The sequence below is a fragment of the Ruditapes philippinarum genome, unplaced genomic scaffold, assembly GCF_026571515.1.
Source record: "Ruditapes philippinarum isolate M1 unplaced genomic scaffold, ASM2657151v2 ctg4293_1_1_1_1, whole genome shotgun sequence".
NCBI lineage: Eukaryota > Metazoa > Mollusca > Bivalvia > Venerida > Veneridae > Ruditapes > Ruditapes philippinarum.
Genome location: NW_026857863.1, coordinates 206239 through 232858, shown reverse-complemented (window position 1 = coordinate 232858; position 26620 = coordinate 206239). Strand labels below are relative to the sequence as shown.

The window sequence follows — 26620 nt, the reverse complement described above, 5'->3', positions numbered from 1 at the left end:
GAAGGGTCTGAAAGTTGGCAGTTAATGACGAAAAGGCGGATTTGTAACGTGCCTATGAATCATATACAATGACAGTTCACATATAATACACATATTGTTATAATTATAATATATCCGGTCCTGTAGAGATTAAAATTTGCATACAGCTGATCAAATTCATTAAAATCTTGGGAACCGATACTCGGATAATAATGAAACAGGACTTGTTCACTTGGTCAAATTTCTTATCTCAAACCACAGATTTGATACTACCGTTAAAGTTGTATTGGAACTGATATTTTGACAATTGTGTTTGCTCGGCCTAAATTGTATTTGGAAATAGTCATAAGCTGAAATAGTTGTTGTTTGTTTGGTGAATGCACCGGAGTAACCGATATAAAACATTCATACATTGTAAAGGGGGGAAAATCCAATCGATATTCAAATAATCTACTTGTGCGTCAAAACTATTGTTCCATTGTAATCATATACGACGTGTGTATTTATTTGGGGTTTAAGTCTTATAAACTAGACCGACAGGTAGAAACTGGATTGAGCCGAAAAGTTTTTGTGGTTTGTGATTAATCATATTGACTTGTTTTTCACAAGAAAAATGTATTAAGATATTACAAATTAAGATATAACAAAGAGGGTTTAAGCAAAAAATCGTTCTTAATGAATCACAACTTCAAAAGGGCATTATTTTCCTTGGCAATACAGCAATACATTTTGTCATTTGATTTGGGAGGATTTAATATGATAATAATTTTCAAGTAGCAAAAAAGAAAAAAAAAAGACACACTATTCATCAAGGGAGAATACATTTATTATCCAATTATAAGTACGCAAGTAATTATCTCCCTTGCATTACACTAAAGTTGAGTCATTTTGATTTTCATAATTATAATCATTGGTGATACTGACCAACTTGATGTGGAACATTTGCTTTATAACCCTTCATTAAACCTTTTTTTAAAGACTTGTCCATTATCAATTTCTGGGGATATAAAGACAAACATGTGTAATTATACAGCTTACTTGGTTACACTAGCTGGACATGTGTGCAGGTACTAGTGGCAAAGCTTCACCATTTTCGTTCCATCAGGTCAAGGGTTAAATTAGTTTTAATGTATCAATGTGTTGAACGTTTTAAAGTTAATCAACACAAGTTATTAGTAGAAAACCATACAAGACCACTTTCAGCGGAGTCAACAACTGGCATATTCCAGCCGAATTAAGGTAAAAACACCCTAAAAAGATTGGGAATATATGTATTCTTACAATACTAGCTGTGAAATAATTAAGTACAAATGTCTCTTTTGGTAATTTTTGTTTTTTGCTGGCCTGGTTTGAATGTGGACGTTGATATTACAATACATGAATATAGCATAGTAGACACACACACGTACATTTATGTACACACAATGAGTAAGTAAATTTCCATTTAGGCATTTTTATTATGTAAATTTTCTCTTTCTTTGGGGATGTATTTCCCTTGCTGAAGAACAAAGTATTCATTTCGGCATTTAAAACTAATATGATCTAAGAGATATCACAATGCTATTTTTAAAAGTCTCTGCAGATATGAAGAAAAATTTCTTTAATTTGAAAATTTCAGTTTGTACGTTAATATTCACCTGTATATAGTATAGTTATTATAAGAATTTTGACAGTTTATATGGCCCTTTATAACAAATCAAAATGACAGTATTTTGTTTATACCAAAAAATCCCTATCTACCCTTAAGAGCAGTCTTGACTTGATTTGAGCTAATTTAGATGTTACTGTTTTAACTGAATAAAAAAAAAGTCCAAAGAAAAAAAGTGAAGAATTTGGGGTCAAAGACGAGAAGCACAAAATATTTTCATATAAAAAGTATAATTTAATAATCAAATCATCAAAATCAACAAATATTTCAATTATGTAACAAATATTGCACATTTCATATACAAGCAAATTAGAGTTAAATTTAAAATTCTACATTCATGGAGATTTACAAATGTATTTACAAATAATCCTTGTAAACCTAAAGTACAAATATTCTAAACACTTAGTAATAGCTTCAAATAATATTTCTAGTAGAATCACTATTTTTATCAATCTAATTTCAATACAAATGGAAGAAAGGTGTGTTTCTACTCTTCCTAATGTATTGCAATATATGAATTGTTTTGGTATGCTATTTTCTTTATGAAATGTAAAGGAAAATATTGAGTTGCAACAATGTTATATTACATGCAAGTAATATAAACAATAAAGAAATGCACAATGGTTAAATCAAATGGAAAACACATAACATCATTTTGTAACCTCATATTAGTTATCTGTGTATAAAGTAGTTTAAAAATACTGGCTGTATGTCACTTGAAAATTATCTGTAATTATGTGTCACACTATAGAAACCTCTTATCAAATATATTTTTTTTTACTGTCATTCTGGTCACTTATATTACAAACGTATAATCATTTTTTAGACAAAGTTGTCATCTGACATGTCTGTAAGTTGTAAAGCAGCATTCCTTCAGATTTTTGTTATTTAAAAAGATTTTTCTAACATTGTTTTGCCTGGTTTTTCAGCACACCAACACAATTTAGGTCACATGGTGCAGAAACTGGAAAGATGACATTTGCTAAGGGTAAAACCCACCTCACCTGAGATGCATAGATTCCAGTAATTTGAACCCATTTAGTTGCCTCTTACGATCATGCAGGGATAAACAGTGGTTGCAATTCTGATGAGAGGCAAAATCTCAGCCACTATTATCATTTGAAATTTTTAAAATTTGATGAATTTTAACCATACTCATATAAGCTTTATTATGATAAAAGTTTTCATGTCTACTTTCCGGAACTAACCATTACTGCTTTTCTCTTATTTGTAAAAGCATACAGGAATTCCTCTTGAAAATCTTGACGATAGAAATAATAAATTCTCTGCTAACATTTTGTGTAAACGTTTCACAAGTACACTACAAAATTTCACCAGTAAATTTGGAGTCTTTATATAATTCATAAACCTCATTTGATTTTTTTTAATGACTTATTAAACTTATCTGTGGGCATGCCACTTAAATATCTTAATAATAAAATGAGCATTTACAAGCTGTGATGTTTTACATGCAATTATCACTTGTGTTGGTCCCTTGATATAATAAAATGTTCTTTCACATTTGGCTGGCTTTCTCTAGACATTTACATGCATCTTTTAGTTTTCCTACCATATCCTGAAAAAATAAGAGCAGATTTCATAGATAATAATGATACACAAAAAATACAATACATCTATGTACAGTTCTTAAACATTAATCTGCAGTTTTTCTTTCATATAAAACAGAATTATCTACTGTTTACACCGGTGCTAGAATAAGCTATCTTACATCCTCCGTGTAAGAAAAGTCACCTGCTTTAAATAACGTCATTCCCAAGCACCTTCTATTAATGAATTGCGTACTTAGAACAACGTCATTTTGCCTTTAAAAAAGCAACACTAAGGTATTAGTTTTTGCAATTTATTTCCGAAATATAATTTTAATATTTAATATGCAAGAAAAAGAATCAAACACCGGTTACCAATACCGAAAGAAATATTTAGCTCTCAGGGTACTGTTAAGCAGCAACTCATTACCACCGTAAACTGTTACCCCCAAGCTAGATATCCCGGTCTGTACCAGTAGCTGGTGTAAGATCCTTATATCTTTAAAATAAACTTTTTTAGCTTCCATTGTAAGAGCTGTCTATTATCAACTTTGATATTTTGATGAATGAATACTTCGACAGTCAAGGTCAGGCTGCATGGAAATGCAGACCAGCCTGGCATCATACTGGTGGAAAAGCCAAATACCTTTTGGTTCTGTTAAAACTTGTCAATCATTAAATAATATATCATGCACTTTTCTTTATCCTGTTTAAATTTCTTCATTGAAGTTGCTCAGCTGATTTTGTTCTGTTTTGAATTACAGGGACCCTACAGTATTTTTTTGACATGACAGGACTGGAAATATTTCTTTTCAGATTTATGTACTATTTGATTAATGTCTGGACATATAACTTGCAAGATAAATTTCAAATCATTCTCTCACTTTGTTTTTTGCCAGAGCCATCATTTCACTTGTGCAAAATTAACCCAAAAATGAACTTAGCTTTAAACTTGGTCTATTTATTTTTTGTATTACCTGAAGTTGTTCTTGAGTACATGAAAATTGAACATCTTTCAACTCCGAACACCCTGGCACCTGCAGAATAGAGCAAGTATGATTAACAAAATATCAGTAAAACTTGTGATTGTTATATAACAATTGATAAGTTTGAACAATCTATACGCTATTGTGACCTTTGACCTGTGTAAATTTTAAATTCAGTACAAACTGCAATTGTTTACATCTGTATAAAAATTTGAGGCAAAGTTTACAATGCTTTTTAATATTTACAAGAATTGATGAAATTTATTCATTATGATATTTATTTTTCTTTTGAAAGATTAAGTTTCTTTCAAGTTAGAATGCTGGCAGACGCAGGATTTTTAATAGAGGGCATAATAAAATGTTGATAAAGAGTTATGTGTATTCCAAAGAGGTGTTGACATCTTGCTACTTTTCCAAAGGGGGTCACAAATCCAAATTTTGCTGTATTTCCCTAATATTTGTGTGAATTTTGCTAAAAATTACCCATAAGTTTCATATCATACTAGTCAAATTCAGTGTTGGGGAGGGGGGAACCCCCTCCCACCTCTTGATATGTGCATGAAAAAATGCAACAATTTTATCTCACCTCTGTCTTTAATGTTACAAGATACACAGCCTCGTTGACCCGCTCTAAATGATTATTCTGAAAAATTAAAAACCATAATGAAACAAGTGGTGTTTATAAAACATGTATGTCCCCTAAATGACAAACAACAATTTATGTTACCAACAACCCTACTCAATCTCAGGACTGTATGCCAAATTTTCTGCTGATGGTCTTTTTAACTTTTAACTTCTTATCTCTCATTTTTTACAATAATTTCTCTACTGAAGTGACAAAAACTTTCATTATTATCAAGAGCTTTTGTTGCTTGTCTTTGCATAAACTGGGGAGAAAAACTCTACATATATACTAAGCCGTAACATTCCTGATACCAAAATCTTCTTTCAAAAAAAAGCTGTAAAGCCTGTTAAGTTTAATGTCAAACAAATTTTGTTAACGTAACATGGTGACATTCAAGCTTTATTGGTTGAATTTTTTTTCTTTAAGTGCACCTGAGAATTACAAACCATCTTCCATCAGCTTGCTGGATATCTAACTCATTAACTGTAGTAATAGTTGAGACTATTTCATTGACAAATGAAGGGGCTATGACCTAAAAATTGTTGAAAAAAAAACCCCACAAAATGTGAAAAAAAAAAGGAAGATAAATTGAATTTTCTTGGAGACCCGTATGATATTAAAGAATTGTCCTGGGTGGGTTATTATGGAGATGGAAGCTGCCCATAAACAGCTCCTGCTGTAGAAAGAAAGTAGAAATACATGTGTATGTTCACTGGACATGGATGCCACCACTATTCACTGTTTTGTCAGTCAATCTATGTACAGCATGACAGACAAGGACAAAATCTACACCACTTATTGATCTGAGGGACATAATAAACCTTCATAGTTCAAATGATTAACAAATGAAGCAGAATTGTTTCTTTTTGATTAAAAGTTAAACTTACTTTAATATAGTAATCTAATCTCCAGTCAACATCAACAATGTGTGGGGGACACGTTCCTACACTGAAATAAACATGAAATAAGTAAATGAATAGCGATTGACTTATGCCTCAGTCCAGTCATCATTCTTTTCTCTCTATTTTTCCTCTGGAACAGATTCATGAAATTAACTATGAAACAAGAGCACTGTATTATGTGCTGACACCAATCTGCTATTGGTAACAAGTATTAATTAGTTTTTTACAAACATTCTAAGTAACTTCTAGAAATATTGCTATCACAATAATGTCTCTTGTCTTACAACTGTACCTTGTCAAAATAATCAGTCCTCAAGGATTAATGAAGATTATAGCTTTGATAGTTTTGGACATCATGACACAGCTACCAATATAGCTGAGCCCAAGTTTTTTTTTATATAAACAAACCTCTTAAACACAAAGAGAACAATTTCAACATATGTGCTTATCATTTCTTTTCAATGTGATGTCACATTTTCATGCTGCATACTTTAAATTCAACACATCATGACATCATTAACAATAAAGTAAATGTCGGAATGTGACAACATCTTAAAAACATTAGATCAATGCATGTGATACACTGTAATTTTGCTGTGTATTGTTGTTTCTGACTTTATAACATATCATGAGATAAAAAGACTCATAAGTTGTTGTCCGTTCATATATATACTTCATCAGATTCATCCAAGAAACATTCTTTTAGACTTGTTTGATATAAGCATAATGTGTATGAAAAGACAACTCATGTCATATGTCTTTTAAGTTCTAGAGCAGCCACAGTTTTTCCATTCTTTATTGACTTAAACATGTTTGACTTCAGATTTATATTTCTCTAAACTCTGACAAGCAAATCAAAAGTGCTTACCTGCTTAATAAAATTTGCATCAAGGGTTTCTTTGTCTGAAAATTGCACAAGAAAAACAATAACATTAGATTATGACACCAAAGGCTTCAACAAAATTTGACTATTACTGTAAATTAACTTAAGTTACACTTATCAGGCTCTAAGAGTGCAAGCAGCAATAGAAAACAGATTTGGTTAATGGTACTGCAAAAGTGAACACAGAGAAGAGTCCTGCAATATCACCGAAGATACACCTTTTTTACTTCAAACTACCATATTCATATCAATAAAAATCACATGAAAAACCCTCATTTTAATAAAACTTTATACCTTACTATACAAACCCTAAAAGTTAAAGATATAAATTATTATGTAACATAGTTAAATATTCTAAATCAGATTAACATCGTGATTTAATTTTTCAGAGATAACCCTTATGAATCTGCTGAATTTCTTGAATGGACTTGTCCAGCTTTAATTTTTGGGGCTTTCCATTATCATTTTCAGGGATATCAAAATTTATATCATAAAACTTCTGAGAAACATCGGCAATATCAACTTTACATGGAAACAAGAGCCATGTCAACATGGCCATCCCCCGCCGAATGTGTTTGCTCATTGGAAGAATGTATATGTAGTAGAGCGGAATAATTCCATTTTAAGAGGTCTTTTGGTAATGAAAACTGATGGCTATAGTGATTACAGATTTGAAACCTATGTGAATACTGATGGCTGAAAATAACAAAGGGCAATTACTGAAAAATAATGCAGGGTAGGTTATCATTCTTGTGTGCTGCATCCCTCCTCAGTAAAATCTATCCACCTATGAAGTTTCAAGTTGATACCTCAAATACTTTTTGAGAAAAAAATTGAATTGAAAAATTAAGTATGAAAAAGAACAAAGGGCAATAACTCAAAAATTATAAAAGGTAGAGTTATCATTCTTGTGCAGTGCACACCTCCTGAGTGAGATCTATGCACCTATGAAGTTTCATTTTGATATCTCAAAGGCTTTTTGAGTTATGCTCTGGACAAAAATTAATTTTGAAAAATAACAAAGGGCAATAACTCAAAAATAATGCAGGGTAGAGTTATCATTCTTAAGCACTGCACTCCTCCTCAATGAGATCCATCCACCTATGAAGTTTCAAGTTGATACCTCAAATACTTTTTGAGATAAGCTCTGGACAAAATAGCATGAAAAACAAGAGCTGTCCGTAAGACAGCGCGCTCGACTTTTTTATTGCTTGCCAATAAAAAAAGTTTTTGCAGTAAAAGGCAATACAAGAATCTCTGTATTTTTAAAGTGAACTAGTTGTTTGATACCCTTGAATATTACAGCAATGTTTATATGACATAATTTATGGTAAAGTGAACAAGTGGATAGGAATGAATTTTTTTAGATTTTTTAAGTTTTTTAGTGCTTGCCTATAATACAAAACATTGACAGTTAAGGGCCATAATTCAAATAAAATCTTTGACAGAATTACCTTCTCCTGGACATGTTTGGGAATCATGATTGTAAACAAGTATTCCAACTTTCAAATTAATATCTCAAACAGTTCAGTCAAAAAGTGGACTGGTACTAAAAACTTAACCAAGATTCTAAGTCGATAAAAGGCCTTAATTTTTAAACAAATCCTTGACAGAGTTACCTTCTCTTGCGTACAGATGGGGGTAATGATGTGAAATAGCATTAAAAGTTTCAAAGCAATATCTCAAAGGGTTAAGGCAATAAGTGGATTTTACCCATATTCAATGTATTTTCTAAGTCAAAAAGGGGCATAATTCTGTCAAAAACCTTGACAGAGTTATGTCCTCTTGTCTGTTGATGAAGGTCGTGATGGTAAACAAGTATGGTCAGTTTCAAAGCAATACCTCCAATGGTTTTGAAATAAAGTGAGGTGGTAACAAAAAACTTAACCAAGCTCAATACACTTTCTAAGTCAAAAAAGGGCCATAATTCTGTCAAAAACCTTGACAGAGTTATGTACTCTTGTCTGTAGATGGAGGTTATGATGGTGAACAAGTATGGTAAGTTTCAAAGCCATACTTGTAATACTTCTGAAATAAAGTGGGGTGGTACGAAAAACTTAACCAAGGTGTGACGCCAACGCCGACGCCGGGGCGAGTAGGATAGCTCCCCTTTTCATAGAAAAGTCGAGCTAAAAACAAAGGGCAATAACTCAAAAATTGTATAGGGAAGAGTTATCATTCTTGCGCACAACATTCCTCCTCAATAAGATCTATCCACCTATGACATTTCATGTTGATATCTCAAACACTTTTTTGAGTTATGTTCCACTCAGGTGAAAAATTAGGTATGAAAAATAACAAAGGGCAATAACTCAAAAATTATGAAAGGTAGAGTTATCATTCTTGTGCACTGCACACCTCCTGAGTGAGATCTATGCACCTATGAAGTTTCATGTTAATATCTCATAGGCTTTTGGAGTTATGCTCTGGACAAAAATCAATTTTGAAAAATAACAAAGGGCAATAACTCAAAAATCATGCAAGGTAGAGTTATCATTCTTGTGCACTGCACTCCTCCTCAATGAGGTCTATCCACCTATGAAGTTTCAAGTTGATAACTCAAATACTTTTAGAGATATGCTCCGGACAAAAATGTCGGACTGAAGGACGGACGGAAGGTCGGACAGACGGACGGAGACTATTTCTATATCCTCCGCCGAAATTTTTCGGCGGGGGATAATAAAAACATATTTTAAACACAATGCCTGGGTCTGTGCACTCCATAGCAAATCACCATGTCATTGCTTGAATCAGCATAATGGACCTTCTTTAAATGCAATCTCGTTAAAGCAGTATGCGTAATGGATTTTCTTCAATAGGAGAATCAAGTTTCTATGGTAACTAGGATTCTTTAAATTAACTTATAAACATGTACATATACTGTATATAACTTACATTATAAACTTTGTTAAATGTTTCTATCCTATCACTGGTATATTTGCATTCCTCCAACACTGAACTGGAATACAATATTATAATTATAGTCAGGTGTACCCATAATAATGGATGAACATTAAATCATGAAAATTGTAATAGCAATCATTCCTTACAAATACAGTAAATGTGTGATGTAATAAATAGTAATAGTTAAACTCTTTACCTGGTAATTATCTAAAACAGACTTGGCCATCTTTATAAATCTGGACAAAACAATTTTATCATTTTTAAAATTTCTAAATAGTTTATGACTAAATAGCAAGCAGTGCAGATCATGATCAGACGGCAAATAATTTTCATATTTTTTAGAAATAAACTCCAAGCCTATGATATAGTTTACCTTCATTTCAATCCACTTCAAAATTATTCAGTGACATTTTACATTTTAACTTTGATCAATTCAACATTCATGAACAGATAATTATGATTAAGGCTATATTGAATAAAAGGTTATATTATTGAAATAATATGAGCCGTGTCATGACAAAACCAACATAACTGGTTTGCAACCAGCATGGATCCAGACCAGCCAGCGTTTCTAATCAGGATCCATGCTGTTCGTTTACAAACTCTATAACAAGTAGAGAAACTGATAGCGAACAGCATGGATCCTGATCAGACTGCACGGATGTGCAGACTGGTCTGGATCCATGCTGGTCTCAAACGCTTTATGTTGGTTTTGTCATATATCAAAGAATCTATACATACCTGATAGAATTGTTATCTAGATCATGTTTTGTTGCTTCTGTAACCAAGGTAACCATTGATGAATATGTTTCCTTCACAACAGCCTGGTCTAATTCTCGAAAGGATGGATCCTCTGTAAAAATGAAACAAAAATAATATTGATAATCTCCTTATTATGATATTTCTTTAGTATGAAAGGGATAATTTGTTCTGTTTACAGTGTTCTTATTTGCTATTTATAAACAAGATACCAAATAAATGGAAATAAGCAATGTTAAATAGACTTGATGATATCTATGATGCATAGGAGATATAATTAATGGTGCCTTGAATGAATTCCTCAATTATCCAAAAAGTACATTTATTTCAACAGTTATTTCGGCAAAATAATTAACTTCTAACTTATAATATTGCTAGTGGTTTTTCATCTTCTCTAACAAGAGGTCTACAAAAGGGCTCTTCCTAATAGAAATATTTTTTAAAATGGCGGACATGTTATGTTATCATTGTAAAAAAAAACAATTTTGTGATGACTTTGAATCAAATAAATATGACTACTGATCCAGTCTGCTCATTGCTAATTATTGCTCCCATAATCTTATTGTGTGTTAAATGTTCGTGGTTGAACTTGGAAAAAGACATCGTCAGTCCAACTCCAAATTTATCTTAATGACTCTTTGAAAAGTTTTGATGCAATTGAATATGATAGTTCTGATATTCAGTAAAATAGCAAGTTTGAAGAGCAAAGTGAGCATTACGGTAACACCTCCAAGTGATGGTTGAAATTTTTTGACGGAAGTACAGAAAATTTATGGGTAGTATTTAGTTTTCCTGCTCTTCATTGGAGGCGATTTTGGTTCCCTGTCCTATTATATTTGGACCATGCCAGGAATCAGTACCAGCAGGTTACCTGCACTATTGTTTACCAAAGCACACCGGTAAACAGTTTTCTGGTTTCCTGTCTCATTATGGTTCAAATTTAAATTGACATTCGGAGCCCCCTGCCACCATTATTCTAATGTGGTGTTGCGAACTTATGTTTTCCCAAAATGGGGCTCTTAGTTTGATGAATTAATCATATTTACTAATATGTAAAATTTTGACACAGTTCATTTTTGATAAATTACAGTAAAAATAATTACCTTTATATGCATTGTATCCATATAATAAAGAAACAAGATTGCATTTGTGAAAAATGCTATGCCAAAGCATTAATACAACACTAAATAGTAGTTTTAGTTTCTATTTTTACTATGTGTACATAATGAAAATCTACGCCCCAGGCAGGGCCAATTTTGACACCAGGGGCAAAATTTGAACAACTTTGGTAGAGGACTTATAGATGATATTATATAGCAAATATAAAAGCTCTAAAGACAAGAAGATCTTTTAAGTTTTACAATATATACATAGTACATGTATATGTACATAGTGAAAGTCAATCGCAGATGCTGCAGTGGCATAAAAACAGAAATAGACGCTTTTGCCGGGAGACGGACAAAAGCCCTCCCGGACAAAAGCACTCCCGTCCAAAAATGACAAGGCGGACAAAAGCCCTCCCGTGAAAATGATAGGGCGGACAAAAGCCCTCCCGTGAAAATGACAGGGCGGACAAAAGCCCTCCCGTAAAAATGATAGGGCGGACAAAAGCCCTCCCGTAAAAATAACAGGGCGGACAAAAGCCCTCCCGTAAAAATAACAGGGCGGACAAAAGCCCTCCCGTAACATAAATATAAAATTATGTATCTACTGCTGCACAGTAAATGGGCATCTAAGTAAAAAAATAAAGTTAAACATACACGACAATATTTGCTCTTTTTAAGAACCTTAGGGTGTCTTTAACAATATTTTTGGAAAGAAAGGATAACTTTTTGGATACCTTTTTCAAAATATTACATCTCTTGCAGACTGTGCGGGTAGGGGACGGATGTTTTTTCAAAGATATACTTAAAGTCTGAATATCTTACAGTTTATAATAAAAATTGTATTATTTCTCTTTATTTTATTAAAATATTATGTGTTCTGATAAATGTTACAAAAAAAATCCAGAAAATTCATCTTAGATATAAAAATATTTGCTTTCAAATTTTCAGTATTTTTCACACAAAATTAAATTTTCAAACATGTTAGAAACAGAGAGAGAAAAACAAGGATAGGTACACCAAATAATACTTAAATCAAATATGCAAACACATTTCTTATAAAACAGTAGAACTTATAGGACTTTCTTATGTATATTTCTTGTCAGATAATCCTAAAATGAATTGTATCAGGGGGACGGATGTTACATTTTTGGGGGGGACGGATGTTACAATCGATGTTTAAAGCTCATAGTTCATACTTTTTTTGGTTTTATTTTAAAGTAATGAAATTTATAAGAGTATATGCTTTGTACAGTACAATAAATGTAAAATAATTGAACAAATTATGAGAAAAATGTAGAAATATACCTGACAATTATGTAGTTTCTTACTATTTGTGTTTCACAATGAAAAGTTGCATTGACTTAGTTTTCTTCCATTTATCTTACATTTGAATGAACATTGAAATGTTTGAAATAAAATAAAATAATTGCTATTTAAATAAAAGACTCTTTGTTTCCAGATAATGCATTAATGTTAAAGAGAGAATGTCATACCAACGGTACCTTTCTATACATGAAATTATTTACAAATTACTTTAGTTAAATAATAAGATTTATATTTGTAAAAGATATGATACAGTGTGAAGTAAATAAGAAGTTTTCAGATTGAAACATATGCAAGCTTGAATTTCTCATTACTAAATACATAAATTATACTCAATTAAAATTTTCATTAAAAATTATAAGATTTTAAATTGTTGCAATTAAGTTCTATCGATTTGATGAAATTTTAAGTAAATTAATGTGGAATGTTAGCAGCATTATCCAAAGATTTCATTATGATTCAGTATCATAATCTCATTAGTTCTAACTTTTTGATAATTGTCTTTGTAAATATTTCAGTGTACATGAACTGCTTAACTTAATGAACTAATTTGTCATTCAATAAAATCTATAGGTGCAAAATAATTTGCCAAGGGTTTATTTACAGAATAATTTTCACAATTATCCCAACTTTTTCATTACAGGAATCCTTACCATATCCTTTACTTACAAGTTTCTTTCACTTTATTAACAATAATTAAATTGGTCAAATTGTAAGAAAATGTGCTTGAGTTTTTATGGGGAAAAAAATCTAAAAAATTTAATCAGGGTGTTGAATTATATTTCTTTGTTAATTTTCATTGACTACATATTTAGCCTATAAATTTTTGAAGTTCAATAAATCCTTTGACTTAATTGATCTTCAACTTTAATACTTAATGACAGACATTCTTGAATAAGATATGGTAGTCCCTCCCACTGTTTTTAATCATACTATATATCACCCTTAATTGGCACCCCTACTGTTTTGTAATATATCACACTTCCCAACATACACAGCTCCCAATATACAGCTCGTTAACTTCCAATAAAGTGCCAGCCCCTTCTGTGTGTCCATATCCAACTGTTTTATGAGGGGCTGGGATACATGGTTTTTGCAAACTATTAAAGCTAAAGAATCTATGTTTAAAGAATTGACCAATTTTAATCACAAAGATACTTTCAACATCTCTATCGTTTGCACCTTTTTCTATATATCCTTTTATGGATTTTGTGTTTGTTTCTGCTAGTTTTTTTTTTACAGTTTATATGAGATTTAATATAGGGGGACGGATGTTACAGGGACGGATGTTACAGACAACTTTTACATTATTGTATTTTTTTCTCATAAACATAGATACACGACTTACCGGAATCGGCCGAATTACCGGAATCGACCGGAATCGGCGGTGAATTACCGGAATCGACCTGTAACTTTGTAATAATTAAACTTTTTAAGTTTTTTCTTGCAATTTTATAAGATATAAACAATATCAATGATTTATGAAAAGATTTTTATAAATAAAATCGCTTTTGATTAATTTAACAAGAGATCTAATATCGGCGAGCTACTGCCAAACTGCCCGTGACCGGAATCGGCCTGTTATTTCGTTGTTTATGCAACCTTAAATGTTCCTTTTGCATGTTTTTATAAAACCTAAATATTATCATTAATCTTCCTAGAGATTGTGAAAAAATCGCTTTTAAATAATGATAATAATAAACAAATATTTATGATCAGCGAAAACGGGCAAACTGCCGGAATCGGCAAAGGATTACCGAAATCGGCCTGTAATTTGCTTATCTATATACTTTTAACAAAATGTTTGCACCCTTGATTATAAATAAACAATAGCAATGATATGTAATCAGAGTATTGTCAATAAAACCACTTTTTATTAATTAAACAAGATATTTAATATCGGCGAGTTACTGCCATACTGTCGGAATCGGCGAAGGATTACCGGAATCGACGTATAATTTAGTCTATTGTACTTTTTAACGTTTTTGTTGCATTGTTAATATTCATCTTATAAAATATAAATATTATGAAAGATATTTAAAAGTTTCTTTCTTTCTTTTATTTTGTAAATTTCCACAGATACTTGGGGTTTGGAGCTCAAAACGCCTTTAAAATCCAAATAAAATGCATATTTGTCAATCCCAGCACATGTACTGATCATATATATCAAAAAAACTTAATATAAGCCGTTTTGAAAAAAAATCATATTTCAACATCTATAATAATACACAAGATAAAAATGTTCGCCGGAAAAAATCCGCACCCATACCGTCATAATCACCATGTATTTTAATCCATTTCCAATATTTTCACATAATCCTTTGGTCCATCGACACAGAAGATATAATTCTTCACGATGATGGTCAATTTTAAACTTCAACGGTAATATAAACAACGCAACAGCCGAAATAAACATCAATATTATCGCCGTTTTTTTTCAACGACAAAATCTTTCGATAAATTCAATGGACCAGACGGCTATGAACGAAGCTATCCGATTATGTGGTTCCCAAACTTAAAAGCGCTGCGCATTTTGCACACGGCAAAGCTGGGGCCACATAATCGGATAGCTTCGTTCATAGCCGTCTGGTCCATTGAATTTATCGAAAGATTTTGTCGTTGAAAAAAACGGCGATAATATTGATGTTTATTTCGGCTGTTGCGTTTTTTATATTACCGTTGAAGTTTAAAAAATTGACCATCATCGTGAAGAATTATATCTTCTGTGTCGATGGACCAAAGGATTATGTGAAAAGTATTGGAAATGGATTAAAATACATGGTGATTATGACGGTAGGGGTGCGGATTTTTTCCGGCGAACATTTTTATCTTGTGTATTATTATAGATGTTGAAATATGATTTTTTTTCAAAACGGCTTATATTAAGTTTTTTGATATATATGATCAGTACATGTGCTGGGATTGACAAATATGCATTTTATTTGGATTTTAAAGGCGTTTTGAGCTCCAAACCCCAAGTGTCTGTGTAAATTTCAATTCGCCTTTGGTTAATAAAGCAAGAGATCGAAGATCGGCGAGTTACATATACTGTCATACAGCCGAAATAGGCGAATGATTACCGGAATCGGCCTGTATTATTGTAATTTATGGACTTTGCAAGAAAAAAATGCAAACAATATATAATATATATCTAAAAAGATTTCTGTAAATGAAGAATCCTTATTAAATAATAAGCTTAGAGATCTAAAGGTCGGCGAATTACTGCCATATCGCATAATTATATGCAGTGCCAGGGCTATCGGACAATTACCGGAATCGGGTCTGTTTTTTCCCCACCAATATTTCAACGTTTGAAAAATAACCTTGACTTATTTTATTAAATACAAACAATTTAAAAGATTTTTATAATGTTTATTGAAAAGAAGCAAAAGATTTATGAAAAATTGCTGTTATTAATAATAAAAGATTAATATTGAAGATCGGCAAAAAACGGGAAACCTGTCGGAATAGGCGATAGATTACCGGAATCGACCTGTAATTTGGTTATTTGTGAACTTTTTGAATATTTCTTTTTGAATGTTTTATATAAGATATAAACATTTTCAACGATATTCATTTTGTAAGTAAATTTGCTTTTGATTAATAAAACTAAGAGACCTAAGATCGGCGAATTACTGTAATTTTGCCGATATAGGGGAAGGCATGGCGGGATCAGCCTGTAATATAGTTATTTTTATGTTATTTTATTGAAGAAAATAATATCATTGATATACGAAGATTCTTTTGAGAAATAAAGATCACCTTTTTACTATAAACTAGATATCTAAGATAGACTAATTACTATCACAGTGCCTGAATTAACAGGTAAATACAGGAATTAGTCTGTTATTTTTGTTATATTTCAGCGTTTTAAAAAATATCTTGCCATACTTTATTAAATACAAACAATTCAAATGATATCTAATAATATTTATTGTAATCGCCTATTACATAATTAACAAGGTGATCTATGATTTCTTCCATACAACCGAATCGACGAGCGATTACCGAATCGGCTTCACTTCGTTTAGGATTACTGGAATCGGTTCTAATTTTTGTTATGAATGTGAACTCAATATTATTATTATCATTTATTTTGCATGTATTTACAAACATTATCATTGATCTTTTATGGAATAATGCAATATCGTCTTTACATTATATTTTTTTCAGGACATTGCTAACAGAGGATTGTTTGAAATGACGGATAACAATAGGTCAGTTTAGTCTTTCTTTATGTTTGCACAAAACTCAATTCTTGATTTCATAAAGTAGTCGATTTATAATTACATGCAATAATTTTTATTTGAATCTTTATTTAAACAATACAAACCTCATGAAATATTCACATGAAATCAATGTTTTACCAGGCAGTTAAATCCAACTTACTTGACAGTTCAAGGTCATTCTGGAGTATCAAATCAATTGTCGTCATTTTGCGTTAAACTATACACGCACAGATGATACTGTCACTTTATTGGAAGTAAACGAGCTGTATATTGGGAGCTGTGTATTGGGAAGTGTGATATACTACAAAACAGTGGGGTGCCAATATACGGTATGCTGAAATATTTCATAGTGGGAGAGACTATCTGTTAGAGAATGCCTGTTGTTAAGCAAGCTGTAGATCGATGAATTAAGTCATAGGATTTATTGAACTTCATAATTTTTAAAGACTTAAGATTTAGTCAATGTAAAAACTAAACAACAATATAAACACCCTGTATAGATCTTAAGATTCTTTTCAAAGTTTAGCATAATTTCTAACCGTTTGACCCATTTAATTATTAATTAAAAATGGAAGAAGATCCTTTAAGTAAAGGACTATGATATATACAACATGTAGTTACTTATGACACTGAATTAATAATGACATGTTCCGCGAACATCCCAAATAAACACACAATAGTTAAATAATGTGATATATATATCTTTTTTCATCTTTGATTAAATATAAACAATATCAATGATATGTAATCAGATTTTTGTAAATAAAATCTCATTGATAAATGATTAATTAAACAAGATATTTAATATCGGCGAGTTACTGCCATACTGTCGGAATCGGCGAAGATTACCGAAATCGGCGTATAATTTGGTTAATAATAAAGATTAAAAAAAAGGTTCTTGCATCTTTATACAATATCAATGAAACGTAAAAAAAATGTAAATAAAATCGCTTTTTGATTAATTTAACAAGAGATCTAATATCGGCGAGCTACTGCCAAACTACCCGAATAACAATCCTTCCGACAGTATGACAGTAACTTGCTTATCTAGTTTAATTAATAAAGCGTGATTTGTTTATAAAAATCTTTGTACATGTCAATTCTTAAAAAGTTCATGAATAAAATTACTTGCCGATTCTGGTAATAATTCCCCGATTCCAGCAGTATGACAGCTGGACCATACGATATATCGTATGTCCCAGATGACAGTAACTTGCTGATCATAATTAAATCTCTTTTTTAATGAATCAAATGTGTTTTTCATGAAAAAAATCTTATTACATGTCATTAATTGTTTATATTTTTAAAAAAGTTTAAAAGTCCATGAATAACAAAATTACAGGCCGATTCCGGTAATCATTCCTCGATTCCGGCAGTATGACAGTAACTAGCTGATCTAAAGTATGTTGCTTAATTAATCTTAAGCGATTTTTATTTATAAAATATTTTTTACATGTCATTAATATTGTTTATATTTTATAAAAGATGCAAGATTTTTTTTAAAGTTCATAAATAACAAAATTACAGGCCGATTCCGGTAATCATTCCCCGATTCCAGCTACAGCTTGCTTAACAACACGCTTTCTCTAACAGACAGACCCTCCCACTATGAAATATATCAGCATACCGTATATTGGCACCCCACTGTTTTGTAGTATATCACACTTCCCAATACACAGCTCCCGATATACAGCTCGTTTACTTCCAATAAAGTGACAGTATCATCTGTGCGTATATAGTTAACATTCACATCTCACTGTTTTATACGTTACGGGTATATATGATTTGTTTACTATTTAAGACTAAAGAATCTGTTTCAACGATTGACTTATTTGCAATCTTTGTAATATTTTTATGGTGCACCAATAACGCAAATGACGACAATTGATTTGATACTCCAGAATGACCTTGAACTGTCAAGTAAGTACGATTTAACTGCCTGGTAAAACATTGATTTCATGTGAATATTTTATGAGGTTTGTATTGTTTAAATAAAGATTCAAATAAAAATTATTGCATGTAATTATAAATCGACTACTTTATGAAATCAAGAATTGAGTTATGCAAACATAAAGAAAGACTAAACTGACCTATTGTTATCCGTCATTTCAAACAATCCTCTGTTAGCAATGTCCTAAAAAAAAATATAATGTAAAGACGATATTGCATTATTCCATAATAGATCAATGATAATGTTTGTAAATACATGCAAAAATAAATGATAATAATTATATTAAGTTCACATTCATAACAAAATTAGAACCGATTCCAGTAATCCTAGACGAAGTGAAGCCGATTCCGGTAATCGCTCGTCGATTCGGTAGTATGGAAGAAATCATAGATCACCTCGTTTATTATGTAATAGCGATTACAATAAATATTATTAAATATCATTTGAATTGTTTGTATTTAATAAAATATGGCAAGATATTTTTAAAACGCTGAAATTTAACAAAATAACAGACTAATTCCTGTATTTCCCTGTTAATTCAGGCACTATGATAGTAATTAGTCTATCTTAGACATCCAGTTTATAATATTTTACTTACAAAAATGAATATCGTTGAAAATATTTATATCTTATAAAAACATGCAAAAGAAATATTTAAAAAGTTCACAAATAACCAAATTACAGGTCGATTCCGGTAATCCATCGCCTATTCCGACAGGTTTCCCGTTTTTTGCCGATCTTCAATATTAATCTTTTTATTATTATACAACAGCGATTTTTCATAAATCTTTTGCTTCTTATTTGATACCGATTTCAATAAACATTATAAAAATCGTTTATATTGTTTGTATTTAATAAAATAATTCAAGGTTATTTTTTAAACGTTGAAATATTGGTGGGGAAAAAACAGACAGATTCCGGTAATTGTCCGATAGCCCTGGCACTGCATATAATTATGCGATATGGCAGTAATTCGCCGACCTTAGATCTCTAGCTTATTATTTAATAAGGATTCTTCATTTACAGAAATCTTTTTAGATATATATTATATATTGTTTGCATTTTTTTCTTGCAAAGTCCATAAATTACAATAATACAGGCCGATTCCGGTAATCATTCGCCTATTTCGGCTGTATGACAGTAGGGTATGTAACTCGCCGATCTTCGATCTCTTGCTTTATTAACCAAAGGCGAATTGAAATTTACAAAATAAAAGAAAGAAAGAAACTTTTAAATATCTTTCATAATATTTATATTTTATAAGATGAATATTAACAATATGTAACAAAAACGTCAAAAAGTACAATAGACTAAATTATACGTCGATTCCGGTAATCCTTCGCCGATTCCGACAGTATGGCACTAACTCGCCGATATTAAATATCTTATTTAATTAATAAAAAGTGGTTTTATTGACAATACTCTGATTACATATCATTGCTATTGTTTATTTATAATCAAGGGTGCAAACATTTTGTTTAAAGTATATAGATAAGCAAATTACAGGCCGATTTCGGTAATCCTTTGCCGATTCCGGCAGTTTGCCGCTGATCATAAATATTTGTTTATTATTATTATTATTATTTAAAAGCGATTTTTTCACAATCTCTAGGAAGATTAATGATAATATTTAGGTTTTTATAAAAACATGCAAAAGGAACATTAAAAGTTGCATAAACAACGAAATAACAGGCCGATTCCGGTCACAGGCAGTTTGGCAGTAGCTCGCCGATATTAGATCTCTTGATAAATTAATCAAAAGCGATTTTATTTATAAAAATCTTTTCATAAATCATTGATATTGTTTATATTTTATAAAATTGCAAGAAAAAACTTAAAAAGTTTAATTATTACAAAGTTACAGGTCGATTCCGGTAATTCACCGCCGATTCCGGTCGATTCCGGTAATTCGGCCGATTCCGGTAAGTCGTGTAACCGATTTCGGGTTCCCATAGAAATTGGCAATTTTTGTAACATTTTCATTGTAAGGCTATCATTAAACATTGTTTTTTATGAGTTTTGTTTTAAAATTGGATATTTTATGAGAGGGGGACGGATGTTACAGTTTTTTCATCACAAAACTTTTTTTACCACTATAATGCCTACTATGGTAAAAATGTTTGAAAATTTGAATTGAAAGCACTTAACATATGTTTTTAACTATATTTCATTAGATTGAGACAATAAAGTACTATTTTATTTGTAACTGCTTAAAGGTATACTTTTTTACTTAACAACTGAATTTTGAAAAAACTGATGCATTACAAAAGTCTGATTTTACTAAAATCATCTCAAAGATAGAAACCAGGATGATGTATACCAAGTATTACATATCACTGGAAAGGTTATTAAATTTTCTATGTGCATGTAAAAAAATTTAAGTGATAAATTAAAACAGATAATAGTGGTGTTAATTCTAAAAACACCAAAAAAAAACAGATGCTAACACATTAAATGTAAAAATGGACATTTTTAGGGTATAAAAACGTCTGTATCTTTATTATGGGTAATGCTATCCCAAAAAAAATTTTGGGCACATTTGCTTTATAGTAAGTCCTTTGTAAAAACACAAAAAAATAATAGAAAATGCAATATATTTTTTGAAAAAGCCTGCATTACATGTATTTTGAAAAATTGGCCCATTTACTGTGCAGCAGGCACTGTGTCAGTATAAATTTTCTGAAGGTTCCCATTTCACCATATCCTTTTCCCAAAATGGAATTATTAATCCCGAAACTGGATTTTTAGTGAATTTATGTTCCCTGATGGCTGGATTCAATTAAAATTATTTAGATATCATAATTATAAAACATGAAATTGCTGTATTTCGGAAGCAAAAAAAGAAGAGTGTGGTAGTCTAATTATGTTTAATTGTTTAGTTTAATTATGTGGCTGAAAGTGTGCAGTTCCAAGTGTAAAAATAAATATGGTCATAATAGTAAAATGTATTAGATCAACTGATCGAAGAGTTCACTTGGAGGCTCTGCTTTATTCATATAAATTCCTATGCAGTGGTGTAATATAACAAGAGCTGTCACAGAAGACAGCGAAGCTCAACTTATAAACTACTGGACCAGTAAGGAAAATCAATTATGTATAATTATGTATTAAGTTATACTAATAAATAACATTTGTTAACATAAATTCTAAGTTCAAGGGGGAATAATTCTGGAAATAGTAACGCTAGAGTTATGAACCTTGTCACACAACATGTGTTGTGTAATGATAAGAAATATGTATTTGAAGTTTGAAGTAGATACTTTAAAAGGTAAAGAAGTTATAATATTTCTTAAAGAAAATCCTAAGTTCAAAGAGAAATAAATCTGAAAATATTGCTTCAAGAGTTATGAACCTTGTCACATAAGATGTAATTGATGACAAAGAATAAGTATTTGAAGTTTGAGTTATTTACCTTTAAAAGTAAAGAAGTTATAGAAAAAAAAATACCATTTGTCAAGTAAAAAAATCTAAGTTTATGGGGAGATTATTCTTGCAATATTGGTGCTATAGTTATGAACCTTGTCACATAAAATGGGGGTTGATTATAAGGAACATATATTTGAAGTATGAAGTTGATCCCTTGAGAAATAAAGTAACAGTAAAAATATTATTTCTTCAGGAAAATTCTAAGTTCAAGGGAGATAAATCTTTAAAAAAATATTGGTGCTAGAGTTATGAACCTTCTCACATAAGATGAGGTTGACTATAAGGAACATATATTTGAAGTTTGAAGTTGATATGTTAAGAAATAAAGAACAAAGTTTGAAGTTGATATGTTAAGAAATAAAGAACTAACAGTAAAAAAATAATACATTTGTATTTTTAAAGAAAAAATCTAAGTTCAAGGGGAGATAAATCTGAAAACATTGGTGCTTGAGTTATGACCAAGTATAATCACATGAGTGATATTTGTACCCAGCTCATTTCATACTTTTAATGTTTCACACCTAAACATTATTTATGTACAATTGTTATTATTATCATTTTTTTTTCAAACTAAACATGCTAAAGTAGCAAAAATAATCATTAAAGTTAATAATACAATGGCTTTAAAGTGTACAGTATGCAAAATTTTCATGTCTCCCTGGATAAAATCAATTTCCAATAAATAATTTGCATCTAATATAAAATTCTGAATTTGAGTCGCAAATTAGGGGAAAAAACACTGATTTGTGACTCACCGAATGGAGCCAGGAGGTGAAAAAGTTAAAAATCAAGCTTTGACATTTGGCCCCAAAAAAGTAAAAAATTCCGGATAAATTTTGTGAAAAAAATCTCAACGTATGACAACGCTTTATTGGTTAGTGATATTTTTAAAGGTATCGGGCGAAATTCTGAAGTATGCTGCACCAGTGTCTATTCTAGGACGCGTGATTGCGCGATTCACGCTTGTATTTAACAGATCGCGCACAATTAAAAATCATGTGCGTGAAAATCGCGCATCTATAAAAAAGTTAATAAAATCGTAAAACTTCCATCCCGCATTATATTTGGTTGTTTTGTTTACATTTACACCGAAAACCGAAGGGAGGTAACTGTAAGCTAATTATAATAATTTAGTACCATATGGTACTGGTTATGTGAGTTGACGGAAATTAACGGAATGTTCCGCATCGGCCGGAACTAGTGTGCTAGGTCTGACAGTTGGGCGCCATTTTAGTGTAGTAAATAATCAAGAAAATTGAGGCAATTCCTAGCTTGGCTATGATCTAGACGTGAAAGATAGTTTGATTATTTGTATTGCCAATCCCTTTATAATCAATTGCGGCAGTTCTGTAATAATTTGTTTTCGTTTAAAAATTAAGGGGGGACAACTTCTGCTGCCTTAAATAAATATTATCGTTTTAATTATTTCATCGGTTGAACGCCTCAGTGTAAACTTAATGCAGACGATTTAACATTGGCAGTTTATATTGGCACCCTTTGATTTTGAAAATCGCCCCCATTTTTGAAATAGAGGGGGGAAAATCACCCCTATTTTCCAATTCCTAGAATAGACACTGCTGCACCTTCATGAAGATTGCCAATATTGGTATATTTTAGGTGTGATTTTAGGGATAAACATAAATTGTTGTGCATCATTAATTTTAGGAGCAATGCATGAAAACTATTATTTACTTCAATGTATGTCATATCCTTGAATAATGCTGTGCAACTTATCTGCCTGTGAAACAGATTTTGAATTATTTGGAAATGTGTTTCTGGCCACACTGAAATACAAAATTCTTCATTTTTAGGTCCCCTGCCTCCAAAAATATGAGACAGCTTCCGAGCGACACAGACTACTGATAGTGAGAGTAGAAAGATTAGGATTTCTTATTGAAATAGTTTTTTTTTGTATTTTAAAGGGTTCCTTTTTGTTTGTCATAGTTTTTACTTCCAGTTGATGTTTTTTGTCTTCCATTTACTATTAATCTAAAAACGATAGCTTAAATATAAAACATTAAACCCCAGTAAATACTAGTGGTGCAACGATATACCGGTATACCGGTATATTGCAATACAGTCTCGGGTCGATACGTACCGCGGTGCAGCTGCCCTGTATTGCGGTTTTTTCTTTAATATTTATGCCGAAATAACATGAATGTAGAAACTTCAATTTTGAATCAGTAAGCAACGATTTAAGACATCAAAAACAAAACATCAATGAAACATAAAAAGATTGCCGACACTAGTCGATCCCTGTGATGTATAAAGAAACGCCGCCGCGAACTTTTCCTGACGAAGCTCTTTGATCTTACCGCGCGAGAAGCAGAATCGTGTGACGTCATTTTCAGAGTGCGGCTTTGATCACGCTTTATTAAATTACACACAGTTACGCAATTTAAGTTAGGACTGATGAAAATTGTCGATTAACTGAAATAAAAAAATGGAAAAAGAAGATTTTTAACTAATTGAAAATGAGAAATCTAAAAGTAAAATATGGGTGGAATTCAACTTAAAAAAAAAATCTACAGGAAAAATTGAGGACGGCATAGCCGTTTGTAAAAAATGTAAGATGGATATTTGCTACAGCGGAGGGACCACAAATCTAAATACACATTTGACTCGACACCACAAAATCAATCTGCAACAAGGTGCATGCAAGTCTGGTACTAGTTTGATCGTGGCAACAGCGTCAACCGTAAAGCAGCCGACAATTATGAGTTCTTTTGGGCAGACTTCCAAATACAAGCCTACAAGTCAGCGGTATAAGGACATTACGCAAGCCGTCGGAAAATTCATTGTTAATGATCTTCGACCGTTTAGTGTTGTCTCAAATGATGGATTTAAGGATATGATCGTGTTTTAGACCCTAGATACGACCTACCGTCACGTACGTACTTTTCTGAAACTGTTATACCGAACATGTACAATGAACGCGTGGGGTATGTTAAGTCATGCTTGTGTTCTAAAAGAATAATAAGAAGAGTTGAAATATAGCTTACGTTTTACTGTTTTCTTTAATTATTTTAGTATACACTGTACCACAATACGTATCGCAATACAGGCTGTCTATATTGCAATATATCGCAATACGGGTTTGGCTGTATCGTTGCATCCCTAGTAAATACGGGTCAATGGCATATAACATTTAAATAGAATTATACTATACAATTGCAAATTGTATACTAAATATTAGAAACTAGTTATCAAAAATAATCATAATGATGATTAAATAGCCATTTATATTTGCAAAATTTCTACACAAGTTCTTCCTTTTGCAAACATTGAAAAAAAATTACTTTCGTATTATTAAATGAATAGAACTGGGGTCTTAACCAGGAATATGTATACGGTTAATTCCGTCTTCTTTAGTGTATTATAATGTACAAGTTTTACTTCTGATACATAGCCCGGGAGCAAATTATCTAGGAGATTCTGATTTCACCCCACCCACTCTCCTAAAACTCACTGGCAATGAGGTTCCTGTGCCTTTCATCCAGAACTCCATCAAATGCTCGCATAACCAAAACTTTATAACTTTTATCTGGTATTTGAGAGCTCTCTCCAGCAACTGCCAACCCATCTAAAACTGCTTGAGACAGTTCCATTTTATTTTACAAATTTTCGCCCACTTTCACTTGATTACAAACGCTTCGTAACACAGATGAACTTTTAAAATACCACCAAGTAAATTAAATACAGCAAAGAAAGGAAACGCACAATGTATCCTAATGCATTGAAATTAATTTTGAAGATCTCGTGAATAGCAATAGCAAGTCACATTTAAAAACCTTGCTTATTTTGATTTTGTAAAGAAATAATTACAACATGCAAATAATAATTATAATGCTGCATTGCTGCGTCATTAGTCCCATAGAAATTTTGTTGAAGCATGAATTCTGGTTATTATTGAGAATCTAATCATATCTTTATTATTTTATTTTATGGCAGGGTCTTTCAAATTTCTATTTGAAAGACACTGTTTATGGGTACAATATTATAAGAATCTTACAACGGCTGCCGGTACAGACCGGAATATCTAGCTCGAGGGTAACTGTTTACAGCGGTAACGAGGCTCTGCCGAGTTTCCGCTAAACAGTTACCCGAGAGCTAGATATTCACGTCTGTACCAACAGTCGGTGTTTGATTCTTTTTCTTGCATATTACATGTCAATTATTTTCGGAACAGAAATTATCAAAACTGATATTTTCATTACGCACTTTTTTCTTATAGTAGCGTATGAACATACAACTTCATTCATAACGGACAAATGACGTCATCCTAAGAACGCAATTCATTCATTAAAGGCGCGCGTCAATGACGTCATTTAACGCACGCGACTTGTCTTACA

General features: G+C 31.5%; 1 protein-coding gene across 1 annotated transcript; it reads right to left on the bottom strand.

The window, feature by feature from the left end:
- Positions 1-1933: 1933 nt before the first annotated feature.
- LOC132751275 (COMM domain-containing protein 3-like) lies at positions 1934-25935 on the bottom strand. The gene is made up of 8 exons (XM_060741432.1): positions 25738-25935; positions 10216-10327; positions 9466-9529; positions 6556-6590; positions 5673-5733; positions 4747-4803; positions 4152-4211; positions 1934-3203 (listed from the first exon to the last, which is right to left on the bottom strand). Exons 1-8 carry the CDS (start codon positions 25874-25876, stop codon positions 3144-3146), a joined length of 588 nt encoding a protein of 195 aa, XP_060597415.1. The 5' UTR covers positions 25877-25935; the 3' UTR covers positions 1934-3143.
- Between the last annotated feature and the right edge of the window lie 685 nt (positions 25936-26620).